Source organism: Dermacentor variabilis, chromosome 7 (assembly GCF_050947875.1).
Source record: "Dermacentor variabilis isolate Ectoservices chromosome 7, ASM5094787v1, whole genome shotgun sequence".
Classification (NCBI taxonomy): domain Eukaryota; kingdom Metazoa; phylum Arthropoda; class Arachnida; order Ixodida; family Ixodidae; genus Dermacentor; species Dermacentor variabilis.
The window spans coordinates 85684061-85702795 of NC_134574.1; the positions used below are offsets into that span (position 1 = coordinate 85684061).

Genomic DNA, 18735 nt, shown 5'->3' on the forward strand with positions numbered 1-18735 from the left:
GGTTCGATAGAAGATGGTGGTTATGAATAATATAATTGATCTGGAGATACCATTCTCTGCGCTTGCTACTTCTGTACCCTATGGCTTTGTTGTCTATGTATATAGACAAATAAATGTGTGTTTTATTTATTGCCGCATACCAAATAGCACGCGCCATATTTCAAACCCAGTACTACGATTAGTCATCGAAGTTAATTTAGCCAATGCGTTACTCAAACTAGTAGCTTCATGCCCGTATTCTGAGCGACCTTGTGTTTGATGTTTTAGGTATGAAGTATATTTCGCTGTGCGAACTATAATCGTCTTGTTTTGCTTTTCGACTAAATATATCTACAGAGCGTCGAGAACACAAGTGTATCATGATATAAAATTAATGAGTTTTCCCACCTCCTACTTGCCGCGCTACATTCGCCAGTCTGCCACGGCATGACGTGCTTCAGCGTGTACGCAAAATGTCCCCATTCCCATGTATGAAAACGTGCTTTTTATTTCAACTTACACAGCGAAACGCTACCTCTGAAAATTTGGTTGAGTGAGAAAGATATTTTGTAAATAATCTAAATGGTCGCCTTCGCGATGTGCCCGAAACTATAGAGCATTGCTTAGTAAGTCGTTAACATGCAAACGTAGTTTGGGGTGTGCTGGGATAAGATATGCATTTTATTGGCACAATGGTCTGGGATGGCCGAAGCGTGCCAAGGGATGTCGTTCGAGCGTCTCTTAACAAAGACTTCATTCTTAATTACCATAGCACTTCATATTTTATTGCACCCCCGCGAAGAAGACGTGCCTTTTGATGTGTTTTTCTTTTTCCTAACTTAACTGCATATCTCACAGACGACACGCATGTTGGACGAAAACGCTGAACCCATTGTTTCGTCGAAATTTCATTGCATGTACCCCCGAAAAGCTGAAGCCCTATTGGTGTCGCTCCGACGCAAATCTTTATTGCACGAGTAGTCGACGGCCAGGTTATTTTTTCTCGCTGCTGCGTTCATCGGACAGTACACTGACTGTAACATACGGATGCGCAATGCGCTGTGCATTCGTCATTCGTCTTATTTTCACTCCGGCACGTTTTGTAGCATTTCTTCATGCACTCAAGAGCGCATTCCCCTTCGTGTCCAGGCACCGGCCCACTCATTGCGGAGGTTTCGCATGGGCTTAGCAGTACATTGCAGATGCACTCGTTCCGACAGCACCTGCCACGGCCTCCAGGACACCACCCTACCAGCTGGCGTCGAGTTGCATTGAAAGAAAAAAGGCATAATTAGTGGGAAAACGGAAATCATAATGACCCGCTGTCGTGGGTGGATATGTGTAGCTTGAAATTTATTCATAGCGAGTAAGAAATTGCCGAACGTAGTACTCAAATTACAGAAAAGAGCCTATGTAAATTAGAGCTTCTACTATCTTCACTCAGTATTTTTGTGTGTAGAGATTATTGTGGGCGCAAAAATATTTTCCTTGCCCGAAGCAGAATGGCGCTAGAGAGAACGATTTCCAAATAGTTCAACATTCTTTGTTATCTCATGCTGCAAGAAAAGCAACATCGATACACTTTCTTTTTTTTTTTTGCTTTTTACTCTACTACGATTTCTTTACCGGCACGAGGGATCCCGCGCCAATTTCTTTGAGCACTTCGGCATGCCACTGTGTCTACAACTTCTACCCGCTGAAGTTACAGCAATGGTACTTAGCACTTATACGGCACCATCTAGTGCTCAGCAATACTGCGCCATGAAAATGTCCCCGGCAGTAAAAAAAATTGAGGATTAAAAATATCTTCCGATCTACAACGGCACTATAAATTGAGCTGTTAGGGTGCGTGACTCATAGCAGAAGGAGACGACGGCTAATCTCTTTTCAAACCTGAATCATTCCATGCTTATTGCACTCGTTGTTGATATCCACCACCAGCCTTGGCAAAGATAAGTGTGTGCAAATTAAGTGCATCGGTTAAACAATTGTGGACCTCGTCTACTAGCTCATTACAACACAACCGCGTCCTCTGCCACCAATGATGCTGGACACTCGCTCAATCATGGGCAGCCACACTGCGGGTAATTGTAATCATGCTGAACACCTCGACCGAAACGTACAGTCAAACGCAAAAGTTTACGGGACGCAGGATCTGCCAAGAAGCTGAATTCTCGCGAAGCGTGGTCACACAGCCTCGATATATATGTTCCAGCATGTAGTAGCCTTCGGCACCTACACAGTGATTCATTAAATGCGTATTGTCATGCCTTAACAGTGCAGGAATTCACATGTGAAGGGGAAACCGCATCCCGTAAACTTTTGCTGTTGACTGTACAAGCACTTCAGAAGGCGCATTCTGAAAGAAACCGCAACCAGGCGCCGCCAGATGTCCACTTTTATCGCAACCTTGAATACTCAATAGCAATGCAGAAACTACCAAAAAGCAATATTGGCACTATTTCGCTTTCAGGTAACCTAAATATATAACTTAATCTATGAATTTCTAATTTATGATACGCATTTCTTTATTCATTATTATTATTATTATCTTGTTGCACGTTGTCGCCATTGATTTACGAATGTTGAAACTGTTAATTTTATCGCCGCGCTCAAACATTCGCCTGCAGGTGTTGGAACATTATTGCAAGATGTAGCCGATTGCTTCACTTGTCTATGTTGTCACCAAACCTTGTGTAATCAGATTGCATGCGCGAGGTAAATAGTGATGCACAGTCTCGAAGGCACGCGAGCACCAGCGACTGCGCGGGAATCGGCGACGAAGCATCTATAGATAGCCAACGCGCTTGACTCGCAGATAAGATTTCGACGATCGACGCCCGTTGTCGCCCCCCTGTCAGTGTGTCTGAGTGTAACTGGTTCGTGTGGACGCATGTTCGCTCAATATGTAGTTAGATTCCTTACCATTCAGTTGTGTGCCACAGCTTGAGCATTCCTCTTCACAATAACATGACAGTGTCAACCCCACGATTCACTAACTTAAACGCACTATAATATATTCGAGGACACCTAAACTCTACCTATGAGTTGTGAATGCGAAAGCATTATTGTCCAATATTCCGCCGCTGAGTGGTCCTACAAGTTGGGAACTCCTCACGGGCAAGCGAGCGCGTTGAGACGCTTCGCCAACGCTAGAAGGCGCTGGTTTAGTCCACTGGGTAAGATAATCGGCTTCTGAGTAGGGTCTTAAGTTCTAAACTCGCTGGCCCCAACGTTTTTCCTTTCGAATGTATTCTGTTTTATACATTTCTTCATAGCGATTACACAGGCGAACCTAGAACGCAGATGAGAGCTTGCGCACACACGGAACGTGCGGATGACACAGGTTTCCGAGAGTGAGGGTGACGCGCCGTCGCAGCGATGCTCTCTTCCTTCTCGCATCGCCTGGTGCGGCAGCAGGCGTACATTTTCGGCTGCTCTGCATTGTCGAGGTGCACACGTGGCGTGGGGCCACAAATTATAAGGACTAGCGATCCTAATTTTCATCCTTTTCGGACTTCATCTGCATAAACAATCACCCTATGGCTGGCGTCTGTGGCTCCGCGCGCCTAATATACCATCATCACTATCATCACTGACTTTAACTACATTGAGTGGTAGTAAGATCGGAAAACTACAAAACGATGGTATATCAACGATATTGGTATGGTATGTGTTAGAACGTGGTAAGTGGAGGCTTACCGCTATCTTTGACTAGATATGGTTAAGCCATTTCATTCTACGGGTACGTACATATGTGGCGGAAACTTCGAGGTTATCAATGAAGCTTGACAAGAACTTAAAGACAACGCAGCAAACTATGGAATGAGAAAACACACTTCTAGCGTTAAAAGATATAAAGACAGTGGTGTTAATGAGGCAGCAAATTTGGGAAGCCAGTGTTCTAGTTCACATTAGAAGAGAGAAATGGTTTTGGGCTTTCCATGCAATGCCTAGGGCACATAAAACAGTGCTCTACATAGTTACAGGTTGGGAGCCAATGGAAGGAAAGCAAAGCTAAGCACCACAGAGAACTGTGTTGTGATGAAATTAGGAACCTTGCAGGCATAACATGCGGTCAGCTGGCGCAAGACACTGGCAAGTGAAATCGCTGAAAGAGGCCTTCGTCGTGCAATGCAAATAAATAAAGCTGATGATATCTAGCGTCCTTGAGAAAATTATTTTTATATGACGAATGTTATAATGAAATTCTTGAATGACAAGGTACATAAATACCTAAAAGAAAACATTTATTTCATATTTAAGTGACGAAAACACATTGTAGTAAGCGTAATCCATTAGGCGGAAAAACTATTTTGGGGGAACATTTTCGGCAATAGGTAAAAACCACAAGGCAGAATACTGGAGGACGTCTTCCCACCAAATCACCTATGGCTTCGTTTTGACATTTGTGCAGACAGCTATGGTCATATTGTCACCCAGCTACTACAACTAAAACAGTTTACCACCGACAGATTGGCAAAAAAAAAACGTCTGCCTTTAGCGATGGCTGGTCCTCGGAGAGCGCAAGCGCAACCACAAACTTCGTCGTTCTCGCCTTAAGGGTCCCGTGTCATCAGGTGCAAACTTATTTCGCGTCATTGCTCCCCTCTCAAACGCGACCGGCGCGGTCGCTTCAAGGGCAGTGGGCGCGCACTAGGGGCAAGAGTGCCAGCATGAAAAGACAAAAAAAAACATACAGGAATGTACACAATGCTGAAGCAGTTTGTGAGGGTTGCTTATCCCTCGCGTGCGTAGTACGGCTTCATCCGTACTACGTGGACGACTTCAGCACGGGGACGGCGTCGGTTCTAACCAGGATCAGAGCTTTGAGGCACGACCTCGTAGTGCACATCACTGAGGCGGCGTACAAATTCATAGGGGCCCAAAACAGCGGCGCAACAATTTCTCTGAGAGCCCACGGTGTCGGATAGGTGTCCACACCCACACGCGGTCGCCTGGTAAGTACTGGACATTCCGTAGGGTCCGGTTGTAATGGTAGGCGTCGGTATTCTGCTGGGTGCGGATGCGATTCCGAGCAAGCTAGCGAGCTTCCTCGGCTTTCTCGACGAAATCTTCAGTGGTGTCATTCCAGGAGGTTCTGTGGTCTACCGGGAGCATGGCGTATAAGGGGGTTGTAACGCGACGTCCGTAAACAAACTCAAATGGTGTAAACTCGGTGGTCTCCAGCTCAGCGGTATTGTAAGCGAACGTGACGTATGGCAAAATTTCATCCCACGTTTTGTGTTCCACATCAATGTACATGGACAGCATGTCGGCTAATGTTCTGTTTAGGCGCTCTGTTAAGCCGTTAGTGTGGGGATGGTAGGCTGTGGTCTTTCGGGGGTCGGTGTGCGTCAGTGTGACGACTTGTTGCAATAACTCCGCTGTAAACGCTGCACTGCGGTAAGTAATGAGTACAGCGAGTGCACCGTGGCGAAGCACGATGTTGTGGACGAAGAAGCTGGCGACTTCAGCAGCAGTTCGCCGCGGCACAGCTTTCGTGTCCGCAAAGCAAGTTAAATAGTCAGTTGTCACGATTATCCACTTATTTTGCAAGGATGACGTGGGGAACGGCCCAAGAAGGTCCATTCCCAATTGCTGGAACGGCTCCGGAGGCGGATCCAAAGGCTGCAGGAGACGGCAGGCTTCACGGGTGGAACTATACGCCTCTGACAGTCACGGCACGTTCGCACATAGCGCTGAACCGACGAAGATAGGTGTGGCCAATAGTATTTTTGCCGTATGCGCGCTAATGTCCTCGCGGAGCCTAAGTGGCCGGCACAGGGATCGTCGTGACACGCCTGTAAAACTTCCTCGCGCAGCGCCATCGGAACGACGGGAAGGAACGTTTCCTGGCTGTTATCGAAATTATTTTTTGTACAGGACATCGTTTCGCAGGCAGTACGACATCAATCCTCGTGAAAGTGGACGTGGGACAACAACGTCAGCTCCCTTGAGATATCGGATGACTGGAAGCAGCTCAGAGTCTGCACGTTGATATTCAGCCATGCGCTCCACGTCGACGACACCAAGAAACGGCAACTCTAGCTCCAAATCGGAGGACATCAAGGGAATAGGAGAACGTGACAAGCAGTCAGCGTCGCTATGCTTATGGACGGATCTGTAGACAACTGTTATGTCGTATTCCTGGAGGCGGAGGCTCCAACGAGCGAGGCGACCTGACGGGTCTTGTAGATTGGCAAGCCAGCAGAGCGAGTGGTGATCGCTGATCGCTCAAAATGGCCGGCCGTATAAGTAGGGCCGCAACATGCTGATGGCCCACACGACTGCTAAGCATTCTTTTTCGGTCGTTGAATAATAAGCTGCTGCTCTTGTCAGACTACGACTCGCGTACGCAATTACACGTTCTGCGCCATCTTGCCATTGAACCAGAATGGCCCCGAGTTCTACGTTGCGGGCGTCGGTGTGTATTTCAGTTGTCGCAGTGTAATCAAAATGCGCCAGCACTGGGGCGCATTGAAGGCGTTTACGCAATTCGGTGAAGGCCTGATCTTGGTTTTCCGTCCACGTAAAGGGCACATCTTGTCGCGTCAGTCTCGTGAGCGGTTCAGCAATCCTTGAGAAGCCTTCAACAAAACGACGATAGTAAGCGCAGAGGCCCAGGAACCGCTGAACAGCCTTTTTGTCTTTAGGACGAGGAAACTCGGCAACGGCAGTGAGTTTTTCTGGGTCTGGTCGTACACCTTGGGAGCTGACCACGTGGCCTAGAAACGAGTTCCTTGAAGCCAAAGTAACATTTTTCAGGCTTGATGGTGAGGTTGGCCTTGCGTATTGCGGTAAGGACACTTCGTAGCCGGGCGAGATGTTCATCGAACGTGCTGGAAAACACAACAACGTCGTCTAGGTACACTAGACACCTCTGCGACTTTAGTCCAACGAGTACAATGTCCATCATTTGTTAGAACGTAGCAGGAGCGGAACAGAGACCGAAAGGTAGCACTTTAAATTCGTACAGCACTTCGGGAGTCACGAAGGCGGTTTTTTCACGGTCACGCTCGTCCACTTCGATTTGCCAGTAGCCTGACTTTAGGTCTAACGAAGTAAAGAACTGAGCATGACGCAGATGGTCCAAAGCGTCATCGATCCGTGGCAGGGGATAAACGTCGCGTTTGGTGACTCGGTTAAGCCGTCTGTAGTCAACGCAGAAGCGGAGTGTGTTGTCTTTCTTTTTTACTAGTACAACAGGCGATGCCCACGGACTTGTCGATGACTGGATGACGTCATCATTTAGCATTTCTTGAACTTGACGCCTTATTGCCTCCCGCTCCATAGGTGACACGCGATACGGATGCAGACGAACAGGACGCGCTGACTCCTCGGTAACGATCCGGTGCTGCGTAACGGAAGTGCGCTGGACTTTGGATTCTGTAGAAAAACAGCCGGAGAATTCAGTCAGTAGGCCCAGCAGCTGAGCTTTCTGTACATCTGCTAAGTCAGCATAATATGGACGCTGATGTTCAGGCTGGCGCGAGTTGTTGCATCCGGTGAAGTCACTTGTAACGTGCCGATATCGGAGAAGTCAGCAATGTCGTTCAGGAATGCCACAACTGTACCTTGAGAGACGTGCTGATACTCATGGCTGAAGTTGGTCAACAAAACTTGCGAGCACTTATGCTGTATTCGAACAAGGCCCCGGGCGATGCAGATGTGTCTTTCGAGCAGCAGCGGGACATTTGCCTCGGCAATAGCCTCATAGCCGTCGAATGCGTCGCAGGTGACGAGGGTCATTACGCTGCTCCTGTCCAGCACCGTGATGTTCTCGTCAACAATCCTCAAGGCGTTGACATACATGTCGTCAGTGCTGCTCCCTGCTAAGTCCTGCGCCGTCAAAAACGTTACCCGCGCCTTTTGTAAGTTAATTACAGCTCCATTAGCCTGCAGAAAGTCCATTTGCAGAATTAGGTCCCTCGAACAGCTTGGGAGGATAACGAAATCTCCGAGGTACGTAAACCCACGAATGCTCACTGGCGCTGTGCATCTTCCTACCGGGGTTAGCAGATGGCCTCTTGCAGTGCGTATCTGCGACCCAGTCCACTCGGTAGAAACTTTCTTCAGCTTGCAGGCAAGGTCCATGCTCATAACTGACGTGTCCGCTCCAGTGTCGATTAACGCCGTTAGTTCTTCGTCGTCTATGGTGACGAGAATGTTCGACTTTAGTACCTCTCGTAAGGTGTTTGACTCCGTCTGTACGTCTGCGTCGTTATGTTTTCGTCGTTGTCGCCATAGCAGAGGATCTTGCGTACGGTCGTCGTCAGCGGCCTGACCTCCGGAGGTCGCTGAACTCAGTTTTCTCGACCCGCCGGGCTAGGCGAGCGGCGTCTCAGAGCGCCGAGAGTAAAGGCTTGGCTTGGTGATGGTAGCCTGTAACGAGCAGGAGACAACGAACGGGGCTCCTGCCATCGCTGATCAACATTGCGACGATTCGCGACGAAACTCTCTATTTCCGGCGGCCACTCACCAGGTCGCGGACGAGGTGCATTCGGCGAGAATCCACGGAGCCCCACATGACGATAAGGACACATTCTGTAGATGTGTCCGGCTTCGCCACAATGAAAACAAAGGGGCTTGTTGTCTGTGCTGCGCCAGACGTCGCTCTTCCTAGTCCTTGCTTCAGCGATGTGCGGTGGGCTGCGAGGCGGCCTGAAGCTTACGTCCATTTGTTGCGCGGGGCGTACCATGCTGCACGCACTTGAGGGTGACTGACGGCGTACTGCCTCAGCGTAACTCATTTCGGCGTGCGATCCCTGCTGTGGTGCCTCGTACTGTCTAGGGATATGGACGGCCTGTCGGACCTCGGCGCGCACCATTTCCGCAATGGAAAGTTGTCCCACAGGGGCAGTGGTCGTCTGCATCTTCTGCATTTCCTCCTTGACGACAGCCCTGATGAGTTCTCGCAAGACGCCAACGTCGTTACCGAGGGTAACGGCTGAGAGCACCCTTCAAATCAAGGCATCGCGGTTGTTTTGCCTGGCCCGCTTTTGAAGGGCCTTTTCCATAGTAGTGGCTTCGTCATGGAACTCTTGAAGTGTCGGCGGCGGATTTCGAATCAGGCCAGCAAAGATTTCCTCTGACCCGCGCATGAGATGGCGCACCTTCTATGTTTCAGTCATAGAAAAGTCCGCACGTCTGCCGATTCATGTCTTCTACATACGCCGTTACTCGCTCATTCGGGCCTTGAATTCTTGCCTCCAACGCTAACTCCACCCTCTCCTTCCTGTCCGCCCTGGCGAAGGCATTGAGGAACTGCCTACGAAATTCATCCCATGACGTCGCCTCGTGGTTCTTAAACCATGTTTTCGCGGAATCCTCAAGAGCGAAGTACACGTAGCGTAGCTTACGCTCGTGGTTCCAGTCGTTGAGGTTGGCAACCCGGTCAAAATGGCCAAGCCAGTCGTCGGCGTCCTCTGAAGCACTTCCGTGGAACAGATTCGGCGTCCGGATGTGATTGACGACAACGTGCGATGCTGCAGGAGTGGCAGGAGGTGGTTGGTTTGTCATTCTAGTTCGTTCGGGTAGCAGACCGTGCTGTGGCTGGAGTCCCTGAAGACGTTGGCTGACACGTACGTGCACAGGGGTAAGCTCGGCTGAACTACTCGCCGGGCTTAGGTCTGGGGTATGCTCAAGAGATCTTAACATCGACCGTACACCGCACCTCCACCAGAAATGCCACCCAGCTATTACAACTAAAAGAGTTTACCACCGGCAGATTGGCAAAAAAAAAACGTCTGCCTTTAGCGATGGCTGGTCCTCGAAGAGCGCGCGCGCAACCAAGAACTTCGTCGTTCTCACCTTAAGGGTCCCGTGTCATCACATGCAAACTTATTTCGAGTCAATATGTGAAGTATAGTTGGCCATTTCGTTTGCTTTGCATCACGTGTACGGCATCACTGTATGTGGAGATCTTACATGAGTCCGTACCCTCTGAACTGGTTCCTAGTCACGTGTTCCTGCTCTAATCAAACAAATATCGTTTACACTGTCATTCAGTGTTGGCTCAAGACCATTAGACAGAAATGTCGTACTTAATACCAAAACCGGATGATAATCTCTTTTTTTTCGTATAAAACTGCAAGTAACGGTCCTCTGTGCACGGTTAAAATTGGCATAGATGAGTACATTATTAGGTGGTGGCGGCACAGCAGTGCATAATATTTGACGCAAGTTCATTAAGGCTTATATAGAGGAACATTATAAACCTATGGATAAGATTGAAGTCATCTTTACCTCGCATTTGTCCTTGTCCTTGAGTTCAGACCCACATCGATTATCGGCCTGGATGCAAAAGAAGACACAATTTAATTGAACTCCTACATTAAAAACTTATGTATGAGCATGAGCAACGTCAGCGTCGAGTGGTTCTTGGTATGTGGCACTACTAAAAGTTACAGGGAGAATTTTACAAAACAACAATCCAACTACCGCTTATGGACGAATGTGTCCGAAAGAAATTCCTTTATGTGAGGACCATTGAGTAAAACATACCAGAGCGCCAACACGCCTATGTTGCAATGCTTGTCACCCAGCAAACTAATGTCCCCGCAACAACTAGCGCCGAGTAACTGCAAGTTATGTCCCAGCAACTACCGCACTATCTGGCTCCGTTCACCTCCTTCCATCTGGATCGGTTTCAAAGGTGCTTTCCTCCCTTTCTTACTTTCCTCCCTAGTTGTGGGCGCCAAATGCTTGCGCCCTGTGGTGGTCAAGTCAAGAAATAAACATATCGAGGGCCTCTTTCGGGCTATAAAAATATTAAGTGGCTACATGATGCGCTTTCGCTCTTGTAATCGCTTGAGTGGTACACTATTTTGGAGTGTTCTTGGACAGTCACTGCAACGGGTAATCACGCGATCAGCCAGTTTCCGAAAATCAAAAAAGTACTGTGCCGCTGAAGTTTCCATTGCTGTTTTGTTAGGTGAGATAACGGCGATAACAGCACGCCATTTGAGCGAAGCTGTAGCGACATATCGGCTTGGCTGGAGCTTGCTGGTGCTACGCTAATCTGAGTTGAAAACAACATGAAATGCTTGAGCCCCGTGAGTGCCAGTCTGCTACTACATTCTCGAGCATGGCGTGAATAAAATTTTATTTGTTTTAAGCAAAGTTTCAGCATACTACAAAAGAGCTAGCCGTTCTCCCTCATAAATTTGGCGCTGCGGCGACCAGTTGCCGAATTAAGTAGTATAGTGTACGGCAAACGCACGTCAAAGCTTGTACTGTAGGTGCACGATTTATTGTCCTGCACCTGGGGGCAGGACTCATATGCAATTATGACATGACAGCTGAAGCACACGACGACAGTGGCCGGAAGATTATTATTATTATTATTATTATTATTATTATTATTATTATTATTATTATTATTATTAGTATTATTATTATTATTATTATTATTATTATTATTATTATTATTATTATTATTATTATTATTATTATTATTATTATTATTATTATTATTACTATTATTGTTGTTATTATTATTATTATTATTATTATTGTTGTTATTATTATTTCACCTATTCTCTTCACAGTTGCATATCCAGCCCGCATAAGCAAAAGTGCCTGCGTGCTGGAAAACACAGACAAGATTGGTAAGCAGACTCAAATAAGCAAGTCTGTGGATCAGATATGCTCTCAGTGACAGTCTGAATGCGCACAGGCGTGAGGCAGTCTACAGCTTTTAATCTAAGCTTTCGTTAGTAAAGTTAACTTCTTTAGACGAGTATCAACGTACATAATCGTGTTCTTTACTACGATGAAATAGGCTGTTACAGTAGCAAGCTTTATACATTTAAGAGCAGCGAAGTATCCCTCGAGATTCTGCACGGAATAAGCGGTCCTTGTTAGCGCCAGCGCACGCACGTGTGCACGCGGGGCACAGCCGTAATGCATCAACAAAGAAATTAGTCACGCAACGAAAGGCCCAATGCGCCAATTTACACGCCACGTCAAAACCGCCCTGTGCAGACGATGCAGCTCTGGGCACTAGCTACAAGTTGTCGTGCCATCGGCCATTTACGCGAGAAAGCAGTTAGCTCGCCATGACACAATTTGGAGCGCGTTATGAGGTGAGTGCTCACTCATGTTTATGTTGCGATGTGGTAAGGGTATCTTGAGCAACAGCGCTACGTTTGTGTTGTTCCAGAGGTTACTGTACGCCGACTAATGAAGGGCGGCAGCTGCATATTGTTGATCATTTCAATTTTGTCACATTTAGAGATGTCTCCTATTGAAAAGAAAATACCTTGTATTAGGAGCCTCCCCTCATAAAGAGACTTTTTGCGCAAATATTTACCGAGAAACTTAACACATCAAGTCGGATATCGCTTCCAAATGTATGGCCTCATTTTGACAAGAGTATAATGGAATTTCAAGCCTCCATATAACAAATCATTAGGATAAAACCTATAGAAACCTGAACTGAACAGCAAGTAAGTAATGTAAGCCGCACGTTACGGAATACTTATCGCTAAAAAGCAAATAATATGCTTGCCAGTCGTGTGTCAAAAAACTGTTGCTGTTACGACCGTATTTACCCGTGGCTTCAGCTCAGAGGACACGTCACGCTTGGCTCTGTTTTGCGCGATGGGATCACCAGATAAGCCTTGACAGTACACTGAAAACAAAACAATAACGTGAAATAATTGCCAACTTTCGAATAAGGTAGCTCGTGGAGATTCCCCATGAAAACACTTGTAAGTCTTAGCATTTATAAGCCTTATCCACTTGGGGAATGAAATTTCTTGCACAAAGATAAAACTCCTAAGTATTTGAATGCGTTCAAAAAATATTGCATTTCTGCTTCCGGTACATTTGTTTAGCATAACTTTAAGTCGCTCAGCTATAAGTATCGCCAGAATATCGATTTCTTAGTCAAAACTGTGAATTCATGCAGGACTTAGGCCAAATGCTGAGATGTGAATTTACCGGACAAGAAGTTTATTGTAGAGAGCCTAAATAAACTGAACAAGTGCAAATTTGAATTATCATGCTTGGTGGAGGCCAAGTTGCGCCATCTATAGTTCCCCACATTTCCTCAGATGCATCATTTGTGTGCCAGTAATTCAATGAGTTGAGTGCGATATCTTTAACGAGGAGTCATTGAAACGCTTGGAGAAACAACATCTATATAATCAATGTAGAGAGGATAGGGCGGCACATAAAGGCCTTGGAATAGCACAAGATAAAAAGGACGGAAGGATTATATATATATATATATATATTAGGGACTGACCTTACGTTCGACGTATTCTGTCCTTCACTAGTATGTCCAAAATTCTCTCGCAGATACGTATCTGTGTGCTGCTTAGGCCGCCTTGAAAGGAGACTTATCTTGTCCATGCAAACAACGAGAAGTTACTAATCAAATAGCGGGGCTGAACTTACCACAAAATAGAAGCAATAGTTTGACCCAAGTCATCGCACTTTTTCCACACGAACCTCGCCTATAGAAGTTGCTACACACGCTTTCGGGATCTCTCTTTATGTGGTCGATAGTAGAGTTTGCTCTGGTTTTCGGCAGCGCACAGTTGCCTGCACACTTTAGACAGCTTCGTTTTATCTGCTTGGCGACGCAGGAAAGCCATGCGACAATAGCTAGCTGATGACGTGTCAGTTCTTTTCCCGCCCCCCGCTTTTCTTATATTGCTCCACCGCAATAAACCTTCAGTTGTCAGTCAGCGCCTGTCATGTGTGTTCCTTCGTCTCGCGTCGTTTTTGCTCTGTTTTCGCCTTTCTTCACATCGCAGTAGGGCTTCGCCTTTGTGCCATAAATCATGTCAGGATTGTAGGTTACTATGCGTATTCAGTGTGCATGCTCGCACAGCTGAGACCGAAAATAAATTGATACTTTTTGACATAGGAAAGAAGCTCGTGAGGGCACGATCCTTATTCTGTCTGTTGCATAGTTGCTACTGCTATTTGGAATATGCGTGGGGCAACGTCTAGTACAAACTGTAAGCTCATTCTCCAAAAGCACTTTGAAAAACGAGATAGCCTGGCACAAATACGATCACAACAACTGATATGGCCACAACTTTCGCCACCCATATGCGGAAGGCTTGTCCTTAACGCCCAGCATCGGTGGATTTTAACGGATAATTTACGTCGTTGTGGAGAGGCACCATTCCTTGCAGCACAAACCTAAATACGCACGCTGGTGTCAGAGACGCTAGTCGAATAGTGGCCCACACCTATTGCGAGATACACAATGAGCCAAGTTGGTATCAAATACAATGATTGGAGATTATCGTAGCCCAAGTCACACATGTCTAGTGCTCCATGTCGGCGTCGAAGTGTTTCTTCTGCCGCATGATTTATTGACGTGTAAAGTCAAAGAATGACGAGGAACGTCTCAAAGGCGAGCGCCTAGAAGCATCGGGCGTCAAGCGGCCAAAAATCTGGACCAGCGAAACCACAGGTCGCATGGCTACCACCAACACTGGGGCTTCCTTGCTTGGCTGCTTCCTCATCGTCGACTTCATTACATTGACCTTCGGTGAAGGGTGTAGCCATCCTGGCGACTTAAGGCGTTGACAGTATAGCGGGGTGATAATAGGACTTGAGGCGACTAACATGGACGACTTTTTGGCCACGACGACGTAAGTCTTGGGACGGTGTTAAAGGCTCAACCTCATAACTTACTGGAGATGTCCTACTGAGGATACGGTAGGGCCCATCATATCGGGTCAGTAATTTAGACGGAAGTCCGGGTGCACTCGAAGGTATCCAAAGCCAAACGAGGGCAGCAATCGCGAAAATAGGGAGATGTCGGTCGGTGTCGTACCTTAGCTGCTGGTGACCTTGCTCTTTCGTTGTCAATGAACGGGCCAATTGTCGAAAATATTCGGTCTACCTGCCAACATCAGAAATGGGAATGTATTCAGCTGAGTCAATTGTGTAGGGAGGCACAGTGTCCAGCGTGAATAAAAAAAAGGAAGCCGAGACTCCTGTGGTCGTGTGCCTAGCACTGTTCTACGCATATGTGATTAATGAAGGAACGGGGTCCAAATTGCTATGGTCCGATGCGGTGTACGTTGTCAACATATCACGGAGAGTGCGATTAAAACGTTCAGTTAGGTCATTCATTTGCGCATGATGTGCAGATCTCATGCGACGAACGATTTTGCACTGAACGCGCAAGGCTTGAATAGTGTCAGACAGGAAAACACGTCCTCGGTCACTCGAAAGTTCACATGGAGCACCGTGGCCCAGGTCGAAGTTGCGTAAGATGAAAAACACAATAGAGAGTTTTAAAGCAGTTTCCCCGAAAGTTTGGGGTCCCAAAGAGCTTTGCGGGTGTTAGCGTCGGAGCACGCAGGAGTGAGGAGCTTTAGAATAGGGTTTGCGTTTCCGGATAGCGTCTTGCGCCGACAGCGCCACTACGGCGTCAAAAATCATAATCGTCTTCTTATCATAAAATGTGCCATCTTATGCTAAGAACATTAATTTTGAGTTTCGTGCTTTCGCGTTAAATTGTAAGTTAGAGGTTATTCTATTAGCAGCGAGCATTTAATTGGGCAGAATTCTGAGTAAACATTTTTACGAGCCTTCACCAGCCAAGCTAAACTGAGTTGTGCCTTAGAGCCATGAAATTGACAATCGAATGCGGAATCAGCGGCGTCTAATGGATCCGTCTTCATAAAACACGCTAGTTGAGAGAAAGCGATAACGACAGCCACTTCTCCTAGCTTGCGAACGTCACGCGTTACCACGAATCGAGCCCAGTTTGGTGCTAGGTAAGAGCTGTCGCTTCGACCGCTGCCACCATGTTTATTGACGCAAATCTTTTGAGGCGGTTCCCTGTTCTCCCACTAAATGAGTGAAATAGCGTGCCCGACGCAAAACCCAAACGTCTCGCATCTTGCGCGTGTGCAGTGGCATCGGCGCTATTTATTTTCTAAAACTCTCCAATGTCTCTCGCTGTGGCTGTGGGCAAAGCTGTAGTCTCTACGTAACCCGTGAGGCGGTCCAGGCCGACAATCATCCACCTATTCCCTGAATAGATCGAGGGAAGCGGCCCGTATAAGTGATACCGATGCGGTCAAACGGACGGACCGGGCAAGGTAGAGGCTGAAGTATACCGGCCAGGCGTTCAGGTGTAGCCTCGCGCCACTAACAGGCAGTGCAAGCACGTATGTATTTGCACACAAATGTATACATTCCCCACCACTAGTGTCGCTGACGCAGGTGGTTGTAGGTCTTGCAAGCGTTGGCGTGGCCGCTTCTCGGGTTGGTGTACAAGGTAGCTCAGATTTCCATGCGCTTTTGGTGGTGTACGAAGACCAGGGGCCCTGGGACAGTTGAATGACACCACGCTTAAGAATATGATCCACCTCTTCATTAATTATACACCGTTCTTCCGCTGAAACTCGATATGGTCGTTGGGGTAAGTGTGCATGACAACCGGTGTAAATGTGGTGAGCGACGCGTGTTGTACAATCCAGAGATGGTTGAACGCAATCAAACGAGGAGCGGAAGGATCGAAGAATAGCCAGGAGTTCTCTGTGAGGTGCAGACGATAGATCGGCAGCAATAAAAGGGTAGAAATTCAGGTGCTGAAAGTTTGGGGAAAAATGATGTCATGGCATTCAGTTGAAGATGAGGTGGAAACAGCTGACGGTACATGGCGCCGCAGATGGCATGGGCAGCCGAAGGGTCAGTCTCAGTCGAAGTCTCTTTGGCCATAATGGGAGCAGGAAAGGAAGAGGTCATCCAGGAACGAAGTTCCAGTGTCGTGCAGGGGACGCGCGCAATGTTCACCAAATTTCACATCGTTTATCGACGTGTAGACGTCAAGGAAGGACAATGAACGTGCAAGGCAAGCGTCAAGAAACGGTGGCCGTCAAGCGGCCAGAAATATGATCAAGCGCGAGCTCGGGTCTTGGCTACCACCAAAACTATGGTTTGCTTGCATGGCTGCTTCATCGTCGTCTTGTCTTCCTGATTACACTTTGAAGTATGATAGCTACTTTCCGTATCAAGTGGCAATGGGCGTCTTTCGACGCTTCCTACGAATCAACCACTTGACCAGTGCCTTCTCAGGCAGTGACGGTGAATGGCACCTAAGGTTGACGGGTAAAAAAAAGGAGCTGCCTTCTAAGTGACAGCAACCACTGCATTCTGTGGAAGCGCTAACGATAATCAAGGCCAGGTTTCTAAAATTGCTACAGGCTGCCCTTCAACACGAGACCATTAATTGACGCAAGGGCCAACGTCGGGGACTTCAGTCGCAACGGCGTCGAGTTGGGATTCCCAATTGCCACGTGTTGTATCGTAGGCGGATACGAAAGTTTTGACATCAGAGGTGGAGTCCAGCAATATGCTGCTACCATGTGCGCAAAGCTGTGAGCACTGCGACCCCTCTGTTTGGCCGAGAAACGGTCATCAAATTCGCTAGTCTAGTTACTTAGAGAAAACGGTCATTCTAAAACAGGACACCATTCGTGCTATAGGTGCGCACTGACACGTGAAGACATCTATCTTCTCAAATGTGTAGTGAGACCAGACAATTTACGTGCTCAGACATAGACTGTGCTCCAATAGCCCTGAAGAATTCAGTTTGGTGATTTGTATATATATATATAAAATAAATCCGTTTCTTCTGTTTCTCAATGTCCAATTCTCATCTCCTCACCAATAAACAATTCATGGTGATAAACATAGATGACGATGTGGGTCAGCTTAGCCAGAAAGTTAGTATGTCGTACCGGTGTAGCGCAGCTCAGTTACCATGTTTATTCAAGTGCTCCAATGGCGTAGGCAAGCGACCCCCTGTGTGACGACTGCGTCATAACTACGAATCGCAGAACCAGGTCACAACACTACCCTAGTCGCACATCTAGAGTTGCCCTCATCCGTTTGAAAGAGGTTCGTTGAGAAGCGACACATGTGTAGGCGTTGCTGCACACTCAGTAACCTAATTTGGCCGAAGGTTGTTGAACCTTATTCCATCAGCACAGCGGCCCGATGCGCTGCCCATTAAAAAAAATGGTGGGGTTTCACGTGCCAAAACCACTTTCTGATTATGCGGCACGCCGTAGTGGGGGACTGCGGAATTTTCGACCACCTGGGGTTCCTTAACGTGCTCCTAAATCTGAGTACACGGGTGTTTTCGCATTTCGCCCCCACCGAAATGCGGCCGCCGTGGCCGGGATTCGATCCCGCGGCCTCGTGCTCAGCAGCCCAACACCATAACCACTGAGCAACCACACCGGGCACCGCCCATTTAAGCATGGACTGCCTAGTGACCCACGTGAGCGGGAAAACGTTCACATGCAAACACAGACAGACAGACAGACAGACAAATAGATCATCATCATCATGATCATGATCCGTCTGTTTTATGTCCACTTCAGGATGAAGGCCTCTCCCTGCGATCTCCATTTACCGCTGTCCTGCGCCAACCCATACCAACTAGCACCCATGAATTTCCTAATTTCATCGCTGTGAACGACAGAAAGCCGAGCTAGTTGGTAAGGATTCATTATGCAAAAAAGGTGAGGTGTGCAGACAGGACGCAAGAGAACAGAAGTGGACCCCACGAACGCCGACAATCAACTGAAGGGAGCACTGAGGCGAAAAAAGAAAGAAGACACAAAACTCATTTGCGCAAGCTCTGGAATGATGTAACCACGTGTCAGTCGGGTACATGCGCCCGTCTACGTGAGAGATAGCTGTTAAGGCACTTAATTTCTTCCTTATGTAAAATAATCAAAGGTTGGTTCACGCACGCAC

The 18735-nt window shown here is 47.4% G+C and overlaps 1 protein-coding gene across 1 annotated transcript; it reads right to left on the reverse strand.

The window, feature by feature from the left end:
• Positions 1–925: 925 nt before the first annotated feature.
• LOC142587593 (uncharacterized) lies at positions 926–13564 on the reverse strand. The gene is made up of 4 exons (XM_075698722.1): positions 13387–13564; positions 12537–12616; positions 10228–10275; positions 926–1234 (listed from the first exon to the last, which is right to left on the reverse strand). Exons 1-4 carry the CDS (start codon positions 13418–13420, stop codon positions 995–997), a joined length of 402 nt encoding a protein of 133 aa, XP_075554837.1. The 5' UTR covers positions 13421–13564; the 3' UTR covers positions 926–994.
• Between the last annotated feature and the right edge of the window lie 5171 nt (positions 13565–18735).